This window comes from Ammospiza caudacuta, chromosome 28 (assembly GCF_027887145.1).
Source record: "Ammospiza caudacuta isolate bAmmCau1 chromosome 28, bAmmCau1.pri, whole genome shotgun sequence".
Classification (NCBI taxonomy): domain Eukaryota; kingdom Metazoa; phylum Chordata; class Aves; order Passeriformes; family Passerellidae; genus Ammospiza; species Ammospiza caudacuta.
This window is the reverse complement of record NC_080620.1, coordinates 1835127-1852059: the sequence shown is the minus strand read 5'-3', so window position 1 is coordinate 1852059 and position 16933 is coordinate 1835127. Positions and strand designations below refer to the sequence as shown.

Below are 16933 nucleotides of genomic sequence, written 5' to 3'. Positions count from 1 at the left end.
TCCTCGGGGGCTGCAGCTCCTCCCCAGGGCAGGCACAGGGGCAGGGGCTGAGCTCTGCTCTGGCACAGGGACAGGAGCCCAGCAAGGGCTGCAGCTGTGCCAGGCCTTGGCATGGAGCTCAGGGCAAGGTTCTGCCCCCCGAGGCTGCTGGGCACTGCCCAGGCTGCCCAGGGAATGGTGCCAGGGCTGCCAGAGCTGCAGGACCTCCCAGGGCATCTCAGGGTGGGGGTGTTGGGGTGGCTGGGCAGGGACAGGGGCTGGGATCAATGATCCCTGAGGGTCCCTTCCCATTCAGGATTTTATGACCTGAACTGCTGGGATTTCTCTGTTCTCTGGCTGCACCACAGAGCTGCATGGTCTCCTGGGGGATGGTGGCACCACTGACCAGTGCCCTCCTTCCATCCTCACTGGGGCTCTGAGGTCACTGCTGCAGCCTGGCTGGCTTTGATGGAGCATCAATAACCATTCAGAGCTGCCTCTTGTGCTTTGGGCATAATTTTACTTCAGCTTTCTTGCCCTGAAGCAGTTCTTTACAATGTGCCTGTCAGATTAAAAGGCAAACTTAAAAACCTCCATCTCTGCAGGGCTCAGTTTCACTCTCACCAATGTCACAGTAAGGTCGTATCGTAGCCAAAGGGTTGTGCCACGAGCATTTTTCATGTGGGCTCAAATCAGTTATGGGTATTTTGGTTGCCAAGAGATGTAGGCAAATTGTGGAGGAGATCAGAGGAGAGCCAGGGAGGCCATGGAGCAGAAGGAATTGACATTGAGAAAGCTTAAAAGGGCCAATATAGCTCAGCTAAGCAACATCAAAGGGCACCCAGGAATATTGGAAGGGTTTAATGCAGCAGCCAAAGGAGATATTGAGCAGAGTGCAAGAAGTTATAATTATTCAGTGAAATGAAACAAGCAGCCTGAGATCAGTAGCGGGAAGAAACTTTGGATAATGAAGTTTTTAGGGAGCTGTGGGTGGCCTTTGAGGGGTATTTGAGGGCTGTGTTACCAATTATCAGATATATTTGCATTTAAACACTGAAATGTGAGAAATCTCACATTTAGTGACGGGACAAGGGGGAATGGCTTGATGGGGAATGGATAGCTAAGATATTGGGATAATGGATGGATGGGATATTGGGCAGGAATTCATGGCTGTGAGGGTGGGCAGGCCCTGGCACAGGGTGCCCAGAGCAGCTGTGGCTGCCCCTGGATCCCTGGCATTGCCCAAGGCCAGGCTGGACAGGGCTGGGAGCAGCCTGGGACAGTGCAAGGTGTCCCTGCCATGGCAGGGGTGGAATGGGTTGATCTCCAAGGTCCCTTCAACCCAAATTGTGTTGGTTCTATCAGTAACAGCAAGGCTGAAGATGGACCTTTTGGAGGAATTCTCTTCCAGCTGTGCTTTCCAGACTTAATGCTCCTTGTTCAAAGAGTTTAAAAATCAACTTGTACAATAATGGCCAGATTTTAAAAATGACCACCCAACACCTATTCCCCTGTCCATCCTGAGCTGAGACAAGTTCAGAATAGTGGGGGAAGTTCAATTTATCAAGGCAGGAGAGTTTGTAAAGGCAGAAACACAGGCAGTGCTTTGGTGCTGAGAGCTGAGCTGTGTGTTTGTGTGCAGGAGCTGCCCTGTACCGGCGCCTCAAGGAGTACCTGATGACTGAGGAGCAGCTCAAGGAGAATGGGTACCCCATGCCTCACCCTGAGAAGGCTGGACGGGCTGTGCTCTACACTGCAGAGGAGAAGAAAGTCACTGACTGTAAGTTCTGCTGCCTCTTTCCTTCTGCAGGGCTTGCTGGACACAGCAGGAGCTGCCCCTTGGTGTTGTTGGGATGGGGAGTGTGGCTGCAGAGCTCTGCTGCATGGAGAGTTTCTTTCTTCAGCTTTCACATCCTCAGAATGCTATTTTTGACCCAGAGTTTATAGTCTGTGAGGCTGAGGGAGGTTTCTAATTTCTAATTTCCAGGTAACAAGTGTCAGGATGAAAAGAAACAGCTTCACGTCGCACCAGGGGAGGTTTAGATTGGATATAAGGGAAAATTTCTCTGTGGAAAAGGTTGTGAAGCATTGAACAGGCTGCCCAGGGCAGTGGTGGAGTCATCACCCTGTAAATGTTGAAAAAATGTGTGGATGTGGCACAGGGGACATGGTTTAGTGGTGACCATGGTGGTGGTGCTGATGGTTGGATTTGATCTTAAAGCTCTTTTCCAACCTCAGCAGTTCCAGGATTCTGTGCTACCAAAGAACAGCAATTCACCAGTTGGGAAGAGGCTCCTGTTCTGCACTTGGTGACCCTCCCCTCTCCCAGGGGAAGGATTTTTTCTGTCTCTGTCTGTGGGAGCTGCTGTTCTGGTGGGATAAGGACTGACACAGGGACAGGCTGGCTTTGCAGTGGGTCCTGCTCTGCTGCTCTGGATTGCAGAGTTTTCTGTTGATCTCATGGCACTGCTGGGCCAAACACTTCCCCAGAGCCCTTTGTGCAGTGATCATAAAATCACAAAACAGTTTGGATTGGAAGGGACTTAAAGCCCATCTCATTCCACTCCCTGGAACACCTTCCACCAGTCTGGGTTGCTCCAAACCACATCCAACCTAGCCTTGAACCCACAGGTTGGGTCAACCCACAGGATGGGGTCTTCCTCTGAATTTTCTGAACTCATGGCAAGATTTCTGTTCCTCAGTCCCTGCCTAAAGCAGGCTGTGCTGCAGCAGGATAAAATCCAGACTGGTGATTTCTGTTGAGGTGCTTTGCCACGCTTCCCTGAGCATGTGTGTGGAGAGACCTCACTAAAGTGTGTTAAGTGCTCATCCATGTTAACACCTTGTGCCTACATTTGTCCTGTGGTTGCTGAAGCAACCTGGGCAAAAGCTCTCTTGCATTAACACTGTCAAGTGCTGTATTTGTGAGAGCCCTTTTTTCCCAGAAACCAGCCAGCTCCTTTATGAACCTGAGCCCATGTTCCTGGTTTTGTTCCTGTAGTTTCCTGCAGATGCTGCAGGATCTTTGAATTTCTCCTTGTTTAACTAAAGCTGTTGCTGCCACTGTGACCAATTGGGCAGAGCTGGGAATGTGCTAACAGCTTTAATGCTCACACAAAAATGGAATTTTGGTGGAATCATGGAATTGCATGGAGATCACAAGGATGATAGCTCCTTCCCAATGTTTTTTTGCATCTCCCTTCCCCAAATTTTGGGCAGTAAAAGCTGAGGTGGTAGGAGGGAGCAGTTGCAGACTGCCAGGCCCTGACCCGAGTGCTCCTGCTGGAAAATCCTGACAGAAAACTGTGCCCTAGAAGGGCTAAAGTGTCATTTGGAAGTGACAAGGCACAGATCCCCTGGAAACCAGGTTTCATTAGCTCTGGTGTCCAAAGAATGACTTATTTATCCTGTTCTTAAAATAATTGTGTTAGACTCCAACGTAATTTGCTGGGCATGGAGAAACAATGCAGCAAACCTTGATGGAACTGGGGGCAGCTTATGTGAACCAAAGCCACTGGAGAGTCTTTGTGTTTGCCTCTGGGGGGGCAGATTTCAGAGGGATTTCTGTGCTTTCATAGAAGTTTGCAACAATATTTGGAATAGTTTATAACAGAAAACATCATTTCACAGCATTTGGGGCTGAGTGACGGTGATTTACTCTGCTCTGGCCAGGTGAGGGGTAGGAAGGGCTGCTTGCAGTGACCTGGCTGTTGTTTGTCTCTGTCCCCAAGCCTCGTGCAGGATCTGCTGTCGCTGTGGCACCGAGTACATGGTGTCAGCCTCGGGGAGCTGCATCCGCAGGGAGGAGTGCGTGCACCACTGGGGGCGGCTGCGCAAGCAGAGAGGTACAGCCCTGTCATATTTTATTAAAAATCCCTTTGCCACCACTGCTTCTCCTGGGAAACTTCAGCTTCTCCATGTTTTGCTCCACTGGAATGTGGTTTGGAGAATTGTTAACCAGCATGTGAGTTGGTTTTAATTAATGGCCAATCACAGCCAGCTGTGTTGGGCTCTCTGAGTCTGTCATGGTTTTTTATTATCGTTCTTTGCTTGCCTTCTGATGTCTCCTTTCTCTTTCTTTAGTGTAGTTTTAGTATATCAATATAATATAATATAATATAATATAATATAATATAATATAATATAATATAATAATATAATATAATATAATATAATATAATATAATATAATATAATATAGTAATATCATATCATATTGTAATATCATATAATATAATTTTATAATAATGCCATTTAATATAATTTTGATATAATACATATTTCATATAATATAATTTTAATATAATTTTAGTATAATTTTAATATAATAATATAATATAATCTAGTATAACATAATATAGTAATATAATATAGTGTAATATAATATAATATAATATAATAATGTAATATAATATAAATAAATAATATAATTTTATAATAATGCCATTTAATATAATATAATTTTGATATAATATATATTTCATATAATATAATTTTAATATAATTTTAGTATAATTTTAATATTATAATATAATATAATCTAGTATAACATAATATAGTGTAATATAGTATAATATAATAATGTAATATAAATGTGAATAATATAATTTTATAATAATGCCATTTAATATAATATATTTTAATATATTTTAATAATATAATATAATATAATATAATATAATATAATATAATATAATATAATATAATATAATATAATATAATATAATATAATATAATATAATATCAGCCTTCTGAGAACTTGGAGTCAATTCTCACCTTGTCCTGGGACCCACAACAACCCCACAATAATTAATAACCACAGGTTGGCCCTGCTGCCCATGCTCCAGCCCCAAACACAGGCTCTTCCTCAGCTTTGAGCTTGATTTTGGGGCTTGTCACACCCCCAGGTGGTGGCAGTTCTGTGCCTGTCACTGCAATGACCTCACCAAGAGCTGCTGGGCTTGGCTGTCCTCAGAATGTGACACTGGGGCTGCAGCAGGGGGGTTTCATTTTTTTTGTAAAGGAAAAAAAACCTTCCTGTGCTTTTGGAAAAGAATCAGCCCTTTAAAAGGCTGACTGGGAGCACTAGAGGTCTGTCAGTCCCAGGAGAGTTCACTGATCTTGGCTGAATTCATTTGCAGCAAGGCACTAACCTAGTTTGAGCTCTGCTCTGGTTTTCCATCACTGAGTGGCTTCTGGAGTTTGTCTGGCTGAGTACCAGAGACTTAAACTCTTTAGATTGCTGCCTGTGAATCCACAGTTATTTTCCCCCTGTGTTTGACACATTTTTGTCATGCTTATCCAGGGGATCTGCAGTGAAAGCTGAAGTTCAGGTCTCTTGTTAACAAGAGTTTTCTCCTTGACCCTTCCTCTCTTTCTCTTTCAGTGCCAGGTGGGTGGGAAACTCACTACAGCTGCTGCTCTGGAGCTGTGGGGTCACCAGGCTGCCAGGTTGCTAAAGTAAGTGATGGAACAACACCTCTTTATTCTCTGTGACATTTGTGCCCTGCTCACAGTGGCAGTGGCTGGGAAATCCTTGCTTAAGCCTTTAGAAGAACAGTGGCTTCCCTTAAGGGGATAAAACAAGTGCAACTTAATTTTTTTTTTTTGCTCTGCAGTGGTAGGAAAATCCAGTATTTGACACTCAGCTGTCTGGAGTGGGCTGGGTTCATTTATCCTGATCATTTATCATCTGCTTGAGGGACATAGAAAAGCTCATGTTCTTCAGTGAATCACAGAAGGAATGAGAAATAAGGGATTTCCTTTTAAGCAGCAGTTTCATGGCCTTGGCAACAGTGCCAAACCCATCTTCCCATCTTTTCCTTTCCAGATTCCTATTCTAAGATAACTTTATCCTGGTGGACAGATCTTTTCTCACAAGTTTTGTTGATTATAATGAGGGGAAGAACCTTCCCAAGGAGCCTGTTGTAACTCCAAAATATCACAAAACTTCTTTCGAGGGAGCCCAGCACTAGAAAAAGAATGAAAAAGCTTCTCAGGTGTGGAGTTTGATGGAGCAGAGGGTCTGGGTACCTTTGCACAGGTGCTTTTTTCTTTCCCTTAGGCAGCAGGAGAGTTGGTGTGCCACCCCACATTCCCAGTCTGTCCTGTGCCTTTCTCCCAGGTCTCTGGGCATGTTCCTTGTCATTGTTTTGGTGGCATTTTTATATCTGGCAACTGCCACACAGGGGAGAACCAAAAGCTAGAGGTAGAAGGTGATTCTGGGCAAAATTAAAGGTTTGTTACAATTTATTTGTTTACACCATAAAAGCCTGCCCTGCACAGTTGGATTGGATGACATCAGGTTATTACTTTTTGTTCTTTTCCACATGAATTTAGGATTTTTAAAAAATCAGCTGCTCTGGGCGCCCTGTGCCAGGGCCTGCCCACCCTGCCAGGGAACAATTCCTGATTCCCAATCTCCCATCCAGCCCTGCCCTGTGGCAGTGGGAGCCATTCCCTGTGTCCTGTCCTTCCATACCAGTATTAAAAAGTCTCTCTCCCTCCTTTTTATAAGCCCCCAGTTTTCACAGCACCTTTTGGTAGATTCAAGATTGAATCCACAGCCTGCTCAGCATCAGAGCATGCAGTGAAATTTTTGGATATTAGGGTTTTAGGGAGCACAGAATCCTTCAGTTTTGAAGAAATGCTTTGAAAACAGAAAATATTTGTAATGAGACACCATTCTCAGTAACTGGAGCAGTAAGCTGGTCAGAAAACTTGTGTGTGTCCAAGCACAGGGCTGGGAAATCTTTGTTTAAGCCTTTAGCAGAACAGTGGCTTCCCTTAAATGGATAAATCAAGTGCAACTTAAATTGTTTTGCCCTGCAGTGGTGGGAAAACCCAGAATTTGGCACTCAGCTGTGTGAGTGAGCTGGGTTTGCTGCAGTTAGGCAGGGAGGCAGGAGATGGCAGGAGGGAGCTGTGCTGCTCCAGGGAGCCTGCAGAGGCTGCTCTTTGTGCTTCCTCAAAAACAGGAGCAACTTCCCTGCCCTCCTCCCAGCCAGGAAGATTTGGGCATTTTCATGACAACAAAATACCTAATGGGGTTTTTTTTTCACTCACTGCTCAGTTGTGTTGTGTCACAGAGGGAGGGAAGGGCTGAAGCTGCCAGGGAGAAGTGTTTGGTGTCTCCTGGCTGCTGAGCTGCTCTCCCCAATCCCTCAGCAGAGCAGTTCCATGCCATGGGTGCAGAGTGGACAAGTGCAGCTGTGATCCATGAGGCCTTTGAGCAGTGCTGGCTGTGGAATCTGGGAGAGATTGGCCTCAATGTTGGCCCAGCTGCCTCATTAACTTCAGATGATGCAGTTCCTGTGCTCTGGCTGTACCTGCAGCAGTGACCTGTGCAGGAAAATATGCAAATCCTGCTTTGGTTTCCTCTCTGCCCACACATGGCAGCTTTACAAGGGCCTCAGTTCCTCCTCTCTCCAGCCTTTAATCCTGGGACAAACCAGAACAGTTTCATTCTTTGTAGGGTGAGACCTTTGGGAAGCTCTGTCCTGTGCTGGGCACTGCTGAGGCCCCACCTCAAATCCTGGGCACAGTTTGGGCTCCTCATGACAAGAAGGATCTGAAGGGGCTGGAGCATGTCCAGAGATGGGAACAGAGCTGGGAAGGGTCTGGAGCACCAGGAGAGGCTGAGGGAGCTGGGAGGGGGCTCAGGGGGGACCTTGTGGCTCTGCACAGCTCCTGACAGGAGGGGACAGCCCAGGGAACAGGGACAGGAGGAGAGGGAACGGCCTCAGGATGTGCCAGTGGAGGTTTAGGTGGGATATTGGGAAAATTTCTTCACTGAAAGGTTTGTAAAGCATTGGAAGGGGCTGCCCAGGACAGTTGTGGAGTCACCATCCCTGGGAGTGTTCAGGAAGCTTGTGGGTGTGGCACTTGGGGACATGGTTTAGTGGTGACCATGGTGGGGCTGCTGGGTTGGCTTGATGACCCTGGCAGTCCTTTCCAGCCTTAAGGATTCAGTGATTCCTTGGTTTTGGATATGGCAAAGGAGGCTGTGCCCAGGTTGCTGTGGTTGTACACAGGTACATGGAGATTTAGGGACAGGCAAAACTTCAGCACAACAAAAACCCCACTGGGGAATAAGGGAGGGAGAGCATCACCTCTGGGTGTGGTGCAGCTTGGTTTTACCAAAACCATGTCAGCAGGCAAAAGGGCAGTCCCAGCTCTGCCTTGCTCTCTGTTACCTGTTCCTGCTTCCTCTTTAAGCTTCCTCCAGCTCAGATCCCCTGCTTGCCAGGAGGGTTTCAGGGTAACCAGTGGGATCTGAGCTGTGGAGGAGTGTGGGAGTACCTGTGTTACAACAGCAGCTCAGTCATGCGCTGGCTAAAACCACTTGTGAAATCACTCCCTGAGTTTTCCTGCTGGATCTTGTTGACCCTGGAGCTGGGAACAATGCAGAGTGCTTGGAAATGCCCATTATTGCCTCAAGTCCTGGTGGGCTGGAGCTGCTGTGGGTGTGGCTGGCTGGGTGTGGGTGCACACATTGCTCTGGAGTCTTGTCAGAGCTCAGTGCATCCCTCTGGGTGTCCAGAGTTGCTGAGGACCCCATCAGGGGGCTCAGAGACCCTGGCACACAGCCCAGAGCACCTGGGGATTTGATTTTGACCCCTGGAGCAAGTTACCAGCTTTGTATGAGGAACTGAAATTCACAGAGGTTTGAATGGTGTAGTAACAAAATGATCACAGGGTGAAAATGTAGATTTTAGGATTTTTGGTATGGGGGTTATGGGGACAAGATGGAGGAACTTGGGCATGTCCAGCCTTTCTCCTTCTTCTTGTTCTCTATTTTCTGCAGTGATGTTGGCACTTTGGGATTGGTTTAGAGTAGAAGCTCACTGTCTAACACAGGTGATAGGTATTGGGAATTAAGTGTAAATATGTTATACGTAGTTTGTAGTATAAAAGACAACACAGAGAGTGCCTGTGGCTGCCCTGCTGAGCAGACCTTGGCTGGGCAGAAAGAAAATTTTATAGATAAGAATTGATAAACAACTTCAAGACAGAAAAGTGAAGAGTCCAGACTCATTCTTCAGTCGTGTGGGCTGAAGCAGAGACACCCTGCACATCTCGGGGCAGCAATTAACAACCAAAAACCCAAGAGAGTCTGGGTTTAGGATCCTGCACCTGGCCTTGTCTTGGCCACAGGAACCAGGAGCTGGAGTTCCAGCAGAGCCAGGCCTCAGTGTGGCCCTTCCTGACTAATTCTCCTCCAGATTGAAAGCTCCCTCTCCCCAGACATGTCCTGCTCCTCCATGTGCTGTCAGTGCGATGCCACCAGCCCTGACGTGCCACTGGAATCAGGGCTGCCCATGGTGTGTTTGCTGTGGTTGTGAACCTCTCAAAACTTATTCCTCATTAAGAAATCATTAAAACCCTACTTTTGTTGAAGTGGAGGTTTGTTGCAGTGGGCTCTTTGGCTTCTTGTTCCCATGCTCACCAGCTGTCTCTCTTTTCCTCTCAGCAACACGTGCACGATGGGCGCAAGGAGAGCCTGGATGGTTTTGTCAAGACTTTTGAGAAGCTGCCCACAACTGATGGCTACCCTGGGATCTATGCCTTAGACTGTGAAATGGTGGGTCCAAAGCCAAAACAAAGCTTTTTGGGGCTGCCTGAGGTGTGACACAAGTGGCTGGAGGGAAGCTGCTTGCTGACCTGATTCTCTCTGTTCTGAATATTGGTGCTGGAGGTGCAAATGAGCTCTTATTGATTGCTGTGTTTGGCTTGAGGGCTGTGCAGCCCTGGCAGGCTCTGACTGGCCCATGCTGGGCAGTGCTGCTGCCTGGCCTTGCTGCACCAAATGTTTTGGATTTTTTTGGGGCATTTAGGCTTTTTGTTTTTGGGCATTTTGGACATTTTGGGAGTTGCAGCCCTTGAGTGAGGGGCTCCACTGATCCCACACTGTTCTGGCCTGTGCCTTTCATCACATCTGCCCTGTTCTTGCAGTGCTACACTAAGCAAGGACTGGAGCTGACAAGAGTGACTGTGATCAACTCAGAGCTGAAGGTGGTGTATGACACCTTTGTCAAGCCAGACTCCAAGGTGGTGGATTACAACACCAGGTGAGGAGGGTCTCCCTTGGCACAGAGCTTTGTGCTCTCTCAGGAACTTGTTGAAACTCCACTGACCACCACTCCGTAAGGGCTGAGGGGCTTTGAGGTGTTTCTTCAGGTGAAGGAACAGAACCTGTTTTGTGCTGTTGCTGTGCAGGTTCTCAGGTGTGACAGAAGAGGACCTGGAGAACACGAGCATCACCCTGCGAGATGTCCAAGCCGTCCTCCTGAACATGTTCAGTGCAGACACCATTCTGATAGGGCACAGCTTGGAAAGCGACTTATTTGCACTAAAGGTAACTTGGGCTCTCCCTCCACATCTCCCTGGGCTGCTTTCCCACCCTGGGGGTGTTAGGTGGGATTTAGGAGCAGTTTAATTCCAAGGATCGGGGGGGTGGCCTCACCTCAGATCCTGTGTGCAGTTTTGGGCACCACAATATAAAAAAGCTATGTACCCATTAGAGAGTGTCCAGAGGAGCTGTGAGGATGGGGAAGGGTCTGGAGGGGCTTCATAAGGAGCAGCTGAGGGCTCTTGGTATGTTCAGCCTAGAGGAGACTGAGAGGAGACTCACTGTGGTCTTCAGCATCCTCATGGGGGAAGAGGAGGGGCAGGGGCTGATCTTTTCACTCTCATGACCAGACACAGGAGCCCAGCAAGGGCTGCAGCTGTGCCAGGCCTTGGCCTTGGCATGGAGCTCAGGGCAAGGTTCTGCCCCCTGAGGCTGCTGGGCACTGCCCAGGCTGCCCAGGGAATGGTGCCAAGGCTGCCAGAGCTGCAGGAGCTCCCAGGGCTGCTCAGGGTGGGGCTGTTGGGGTGCCTGTGCAGGGACAGGGCTGGGATCAATGATCCCCGAGGGTCCCTTCCCACTGAGCACATTCCAGGATTCCGTGGTCTGTCCAGTCTCTGAGCCTGTGTGGAGCTGGCTGTGCTGGCAGTGCAGGCAGTGGGGTCGTGTCTGTCACTCCTGGTGTCACCTGAACTCTCAGTGGCTGCTGCTGCCCAGGGTGACAGAGCTGGACAGGGCTCTGAGCAGCCTGGGCTGCTGGAAGGTGGAACAGGATGGTCCCTAAGGTCTCTCCCAACCCAAACTATTCCATGATTCTGTGACTGATCCCGAATAATTTGCCTCTCACCCCTGCCTGATCTGTTCTCTGTTCTGTGCCAGCTTTTCTAGGAATTGTGGTGTTACTTTGGTGAAATTATTTTTACCTTTTACCTGTCCTGTTTCCTGCCTGGCCCTCAGCAGCCTGGTGTGCCCAGGGCCCTGCCAGGGTGTGTGTCCTGCACTGAGGGGTTTGTCCTGGCTCACCAGGAGAGCATGTGGCAGGCAGGAGCCAAGTCTTTGTGCTCACATGCCAGAACTGCCCTCAGCCATTCTTTGTCCCACACCTCTCCTGCTGAAGCCTCTGTGGCTGCCAGCTCCCAGGGCTGGGCTGGCTTGGAAGCAGGAGCTTTTAATGCCTGTAAAACACTTTACCTCTCCGTGGCACCCTTTATCCCAGCCTTGGAGAGGCTTCATCATAATCAGAAAGACATTATTTCCAGTTAGATCAGCTCGAGATGACTGCCTTGGCCTCTTAGAGGCTTGATTTTCTCTCAGCACCACAGCTGCTGCCAAGAGGAGGAGCCCAGAGCAGTGTGGGGTGTCACAGCAGAATGGTCCAGGGCTGTGGCACTAAAGCCATATCTCACTAATGGCTGTGGCAACTTCCAAGTGCTGATGGCATTTCAAGTTTTATTTAAGGCTTTATTATCCTGTTTCCTCACTCTTCCTGATCTACATAAGTAATTACCAGTGTGTCTGGGAGGGTGCCAGGGCTGAGTGCAGGCCAGGGAAGATTATCCATAACATTGGCAGTTTTATATTCTGAGGAGAGGAGCAGGTTGTTCCTGTTGAAGTGCAGTTGTGGAGCTGTTCCTGATGGAGTTATGGGTTGTCCTGCAGCATGAGCTGGTGCCTGGGGGCAGAGAGGAGAGGGGATTATCAGGGTCCTGTTGGAGTTATCCCTGTTGGGACAGGACACAGGTTTATCTCTTAGGCCCTGCCCTTCACTGCTGTGCTCAGGATGTGGGATTGCCCTCACCCACATTCCTCCAGCTCCCACTGAATGCAGCTCATGACAGCAGAGAATTCATCTTGTTTTAACCTGAGAGGAAGAAATCAGTGTTAAAAAAGGCAAAGCCAGCCTGGCCTGTGATTTATGGACTTTTCAGGTGGGGCCTTTTGGCTGTCCCCAGCCCCCTTGGTGCAGGGCAGGGAGCGCTTTGACCTGGTCAGCATCCCCAGTTTCTCCAGCTTGGTGACAATTCAGAGCTGAGCTGTTGGATGAGAGGGCTGGAGCCAGGCTGGCACTGCTGGGCCTGCTCACCTGGACAGGAGAAGGCTCCAGGGACACCTCAGAGCCCCTTTTGGGGCCTGAAGGGGCTCCAGGAGAGCTGCAGAGGGACTGGGGACAAGGCCTGCAGGGACAGGACACAGGGAATGGCTCCCACTGCCACAGGGCAGGGCTGGGTGGGAGATTGGGAATCAGGAATTGTGGAATCCATCCCTGGAATGGATTTCCCAGAGCAGCTGTGGCTGCCCCTGGATCCCTGGCAGTGCCCAAGGCCAGGCTGGACAGGGCTGGGAGCAGCCTGGGATAGGGGAAGATGTCCCTGCCATGGCACTGGATGGAGTAGAAGCCCTTTAAAAAGTCCCAACTCAAAACACTCTCTGATATGATTCAGTGATAGAATTTCCCTCTCCCATTCCATCCTTGCTGAGCTGGTGCTGGTTAAAAACTTCCTGTTGAGTCACTGCTGGTGGATGGGAGGATTTGGGGTTGGTTTGCACCCTGAAGGCCAGGCAGCATTGGGATGTACATCCTGCTTTGTCATGTGTGCACATCCTGCCCACTTCTGTCCCAGAATGGTTGGGTTGGAAGGCACCACAAAGATTACCCAGTTCCGATGGGCAGGGTGCCCCTCACCAGCCTGAGAAGCAGCTGGAAGGTTGCTGCAGCTCCCACAGGGACTGTTGTGCTGTCAGCTGGTTCTTCAGTTTCATTTTTAATTGGGAAATACTCCAGAGCTATTCCAGCTTCTCCAGGCTGGGGGGTTTAGGATTGGCCTGTCCCACTGGATCAGCCCCAATCTCTGCTGAGACTCAGGAAACCTCCTGAGTGTGAGGTTCCAGGGCTGTGGGGCTGGCACAGCAGTGGGAATGCTGTGTGCCCACACCCTGCATGGGTGCCCACATCCAGCCAGAGCCTCCTGCCAGACTGGTTGGGCTGGAAGCTGCACAGAGCACCGCACTGAGCCCAGAGCTGACCAGGAGGTTCCTGATCCCCAGGAGAACCTGTCCCTGTGGGAATGGGGTCTAACCCTGTTGTTGTGCTCCTCCCCAGCTGATCCATGGCACTGTGGTGGACACAGCCATCGTGTTCCCCCACCGCCTGGGGCTGCCCTACAAGCGGGCGCTGCGCACGCTGATGGCCGACTACCTCAAACGCATCATCCAGGACAATGGTGAGACCTGAGGGACCTCCTGGCTGTGCTCTCCTCAGCCCTGCCTTCCTCTGCTCTCCCCAGCCCTCCTGACACTGTGTTTTCTGCCCTGCATGTGTGTGTGGTGTAAGGAACCTCAGCCACAGTTCATTTGTCTGACCCCTGTTCCAAGGGCAGAGCTCTCCCTGTGCTGAGTGGGACCAAGGAAGGCATGTGGGAAGGATGAGGGTGGTTCTACTAAGGTCAGGTCCTGCCCTCCCTTCTCTCTCTGCTCAACTGGGATGGACCCTCCTGTTGGAAGTGGGGCCTGTTCCTTCCTGTCATTCTAAACACTGCTGGGGAAGCTCCCAGCTGTTCCATAGCTGATGGTGTCAGGCTCAAACCCAGCAAAAATTGTGGGTTTAGTGGAGAAAAATACATGTTTAGTGTTGGGAGTGGTCAGCCTGGAGAAGAGAAGGCTTTGGGGACTCCTTAAAGTCCTGAAGGGGCTTCAGGAGAGCTGCAGAGGGACTGGGGACAGGGGATGGAGGGACAGGACACAGAGAATGGCTTCCCACTTAAAGAAGTGGAATTTAGATGGGAAAAAATCCCATTTAGATGGGATATTGGGCAGGAGTTGTTCCCTGGCAGAGCTGGGCCTGCTCACCTGGACAAGAGAAGGCTCCAGGGACACCTCAGAGCCCCTTTTGGGGCCTGAAGGGGCTCCAGGAGAGCTGCAGAGGGACTGGGGACAAGGCCTGCAGGGACAGGACACAGGGAATGGCTCCCACTGCCAGAGGGCAGGGCTGGGTGGGAGATTGGGAATCAGGAATTGTGGAATCCATCCCTGGAATGGATTTCCCAGAGCAGCTGTGGGTGCCCCTGGATCCCTGGCAGTGCCCAAGGCCAGGCTGGACAGGGCTGGGAGCACCTGGGACAGTGGGAGGTGTCCCTGCCATGGCAGGGGTGGCACTGGATGGCCTTGAACAAACCATAAACCACAAACCATTCTGTGATTGTGTGGAATCCTTTCAATCCCAGCTGTGCTCAGGGGGCTCCCAGGTGTGGCTGTGGCTGCAGGGCCAGGGAGGAGCTGCCTCTGCCTGGGGAGCTCCCTGGGCTGGGCTGAGCAGGCAGAGGGGTCAGTGGCACTGTGTTTGTGTCCCCAGTGGAAGGACACGACTCCAGTGAGGATGCCAGAGCCTGCATGGAGCTGATGGTGTGGAAGATCAGAGAGGATGCCAAGGTGAAGCGATGACCTCGTGTGGTGTCTCTGCCGTTCTCCTGCACCTCTGGAAGAAGCAGTGCAATAAATGCCCACAGCCACTCTGTCCCCCGTGCCAGCAGCATGTTCCTGCTCCCCACCACCCCAGCAGGACTCCTGCACTCACACCTGCAGCCCCCCTGCCCAGCTGGTGGCTCTCAGATCCTCAGGCTCCACCTGAGGGATTCTCTGTGGTCCAAGCTCTGCCTTTTGGGCCTGGCAAGGTGTTTGGAGTAGCACAACCAGAACTTGTTGGTTCCTAGGAGAAGCTTGTTAGAGGTAGGTTGGAGATGTGCAGAAGGATCTTTCTGGTTCAGTTAAAGGTAGATTGTTTACTTTTTTTTTTTTTTTTTCTCTCCCAAATGTAACTTAAATTGCCTCTGTACTCCAAAGCAGTGTTTGGAGAGGGGGGAGATGGAAGAAGGTTGGGCAGGAAGCTGTGAGGGGATTGTGGAGCTGGTGTGGGAAGCAAGAGCTGAGGATCAAGCACTTGGGAAGGGATCCTGGTGCAGTCCCACAGTGGAGCTGCAGGAGAGGGAGGCTCTGAAGGACAGGAATGAGGTGGGATCTGGGAATTGGCACCTGGTTCTGCAGGCAGTGCAAAGGGGAAACCACCAGTGTCTCCCCTTGCCCAGACCTCAGGGAGCCACGAGGCAGGCAGGGACAAACAGCTCCAGAGCCAGGGAGAGGCTGCACCCCATCACTGCAGGGTGGGACAGGGATCCTTCCCTCACCCTCAGCTGCCAGCAGGGCCCGGGTGAGCTTGTGCTCAGGGAACAAGGTTTTTGGGGGTTACACCTAAGGGTGGCCTCAGCAGAGTGCAGGACTCCCCACCAGGCTGGCCCTGCTGCAAGGACTTGGCCCAGGCAAAAGCAATAGGGGAAAATTTCACCTATTTCTTCAAAATTCCTTCATTTCACCTCATTCACATGTTGGGATTCTGCAGAGAGTGAGGGACCCAGCTGTGTGTGTGGCACTGCTGGGTGTCACTGTCACTGGGGTGACTGGGTGGCCCTGGTGGCTCCCTCTGGGGACAGCAGAGCTGAGGGGAGCAATCCCCATGGAGCCCATGGTCTCTCAGCTGGGCTCAGGGAGCACCTTCACCCCAGAGCAGGGACCCTGAGCCCCCCTGGCAGCACTGGAGTTGTGTCCCTGTGTCCCTTGGTGGCTGCTGTGTCCCTGGCTGTGTCAGTCTGGGGACAGAGGAGCTGCTGGGCTCTGGTTCCTGTCAGAGCCAGGTCCTGCTCACTGCTTTGTGCCCCTGCTGGGCTCAGGGTCTGGGGACAGCTCTGTGTCCCCTGCAGGTCCTGCTGAGCTGGCCCAGCTGTGGGCTGGGGTCCAGGGCAGGGATGTCCCTGCTCCAGGGCTGGGGTCAGGACAGGGATGTCCCTGCTCCAGGGCTGGGGTCAGGACAGGGATGTCCCTGCTCCAGCCCCTCTCTGGCCCTGGTGGACTCTCCCATCCCACTGCTGCCCTCGGAGGCAGGGAGGGGATTCCTCTGCCAGGCTCTGCAGGAGATCCAGGAGCAGTGGGGCTCTACAGACTCCTGCTGCTGCTGAGCCCATCCTTGTTCCCTCTGGCAGTTCCTCACCCCAGGTTTTGGGGATGCAGCTCCCCCAGTGCTCCACATGCAGCTCTGCTCCTTCCCTGCCTTGGGAGCCCTTGGGCTGTCCCTGTGTCCCAGTGCCTGCAGGGACAGAGCTGCTCCTGCCCAGGCTGTGGGACAGACAGTTCAGTGCCTCACAGCTGGGGAGGGAAGGTTTGTTCTGTTTCTGCCTCTTTGCCACGTTTATCCCCCGTTTATCTTCACCCCTGGCTGCAGGGATGGAATGTCCCTGGAGCAGAGCTGGCTCTTGCCTCTTGCCTGTTCCTCACAGGCAGCTCCTGCTCCTTCCCAGCCTCCCACAGCAGCTCCTGCCCTGGCACAGCCATGGGCACACCGTGCTGTGTCCTGCTCTGCAGCTTTGGCTCCATCCTCCATCCTTTCCCCATGGTCAGCCTAAACCGAGGCTGTTGGGGTGGGGGTGAGGGGGTGTCTGTGTCAAGGGATGTCCCTGGGAGGGTGGAACCACATCCATGGGTGTGCTCAGAGCCTGTCCTGGCCCAGGGCTGCCATCACCCCCCCAGGCACCAGAGGTTTGGTTGGGTTGTACAGAACGATTGT

General features: G+C 51.1%; 1 protein-coding gene across 2 annotated transcripts in view; it reads left to right on the top strand.

Annotated features, from left to right (window-relative positions):
* The window catches only part of REXO1 (RNA exonuclease 1 homolog), a 50403-nt gene extending 33470 nt beyond the window's left edge, over positions 1–16933 (top strand). For both annotated transcript variants that reach the window (XM_058820931.1, XM_058820932.1), the window contains exons 9-16: positions 1622–1759; positions 3711–3824; positions 5365–5438; positions 9451–9561; positions 9933–10048; positions 10197–10335; positions 13427–13547; positions 14675–16933. In XM_058820931.1, the coding sequence (XP_058676914.1) occupies positions 1622–1759; positions 3711–3824; positions 5365–5438; positions 9451–9561; positions 9933–10048; positions 10197–10335; positions 13427–13547; positions 14675–14763 (902 nt within the window). In that variant the 3' untranslated portion in view covers positions 14764–16933. The remainder of the gene's footprint in view (positions 1–1621; positions 1760–3710; positions 3825–5364; positions 5439–9450; positions 9562–9932; positions 10049–10196; positions 10336–13426; positions 13548–14674) is intronic.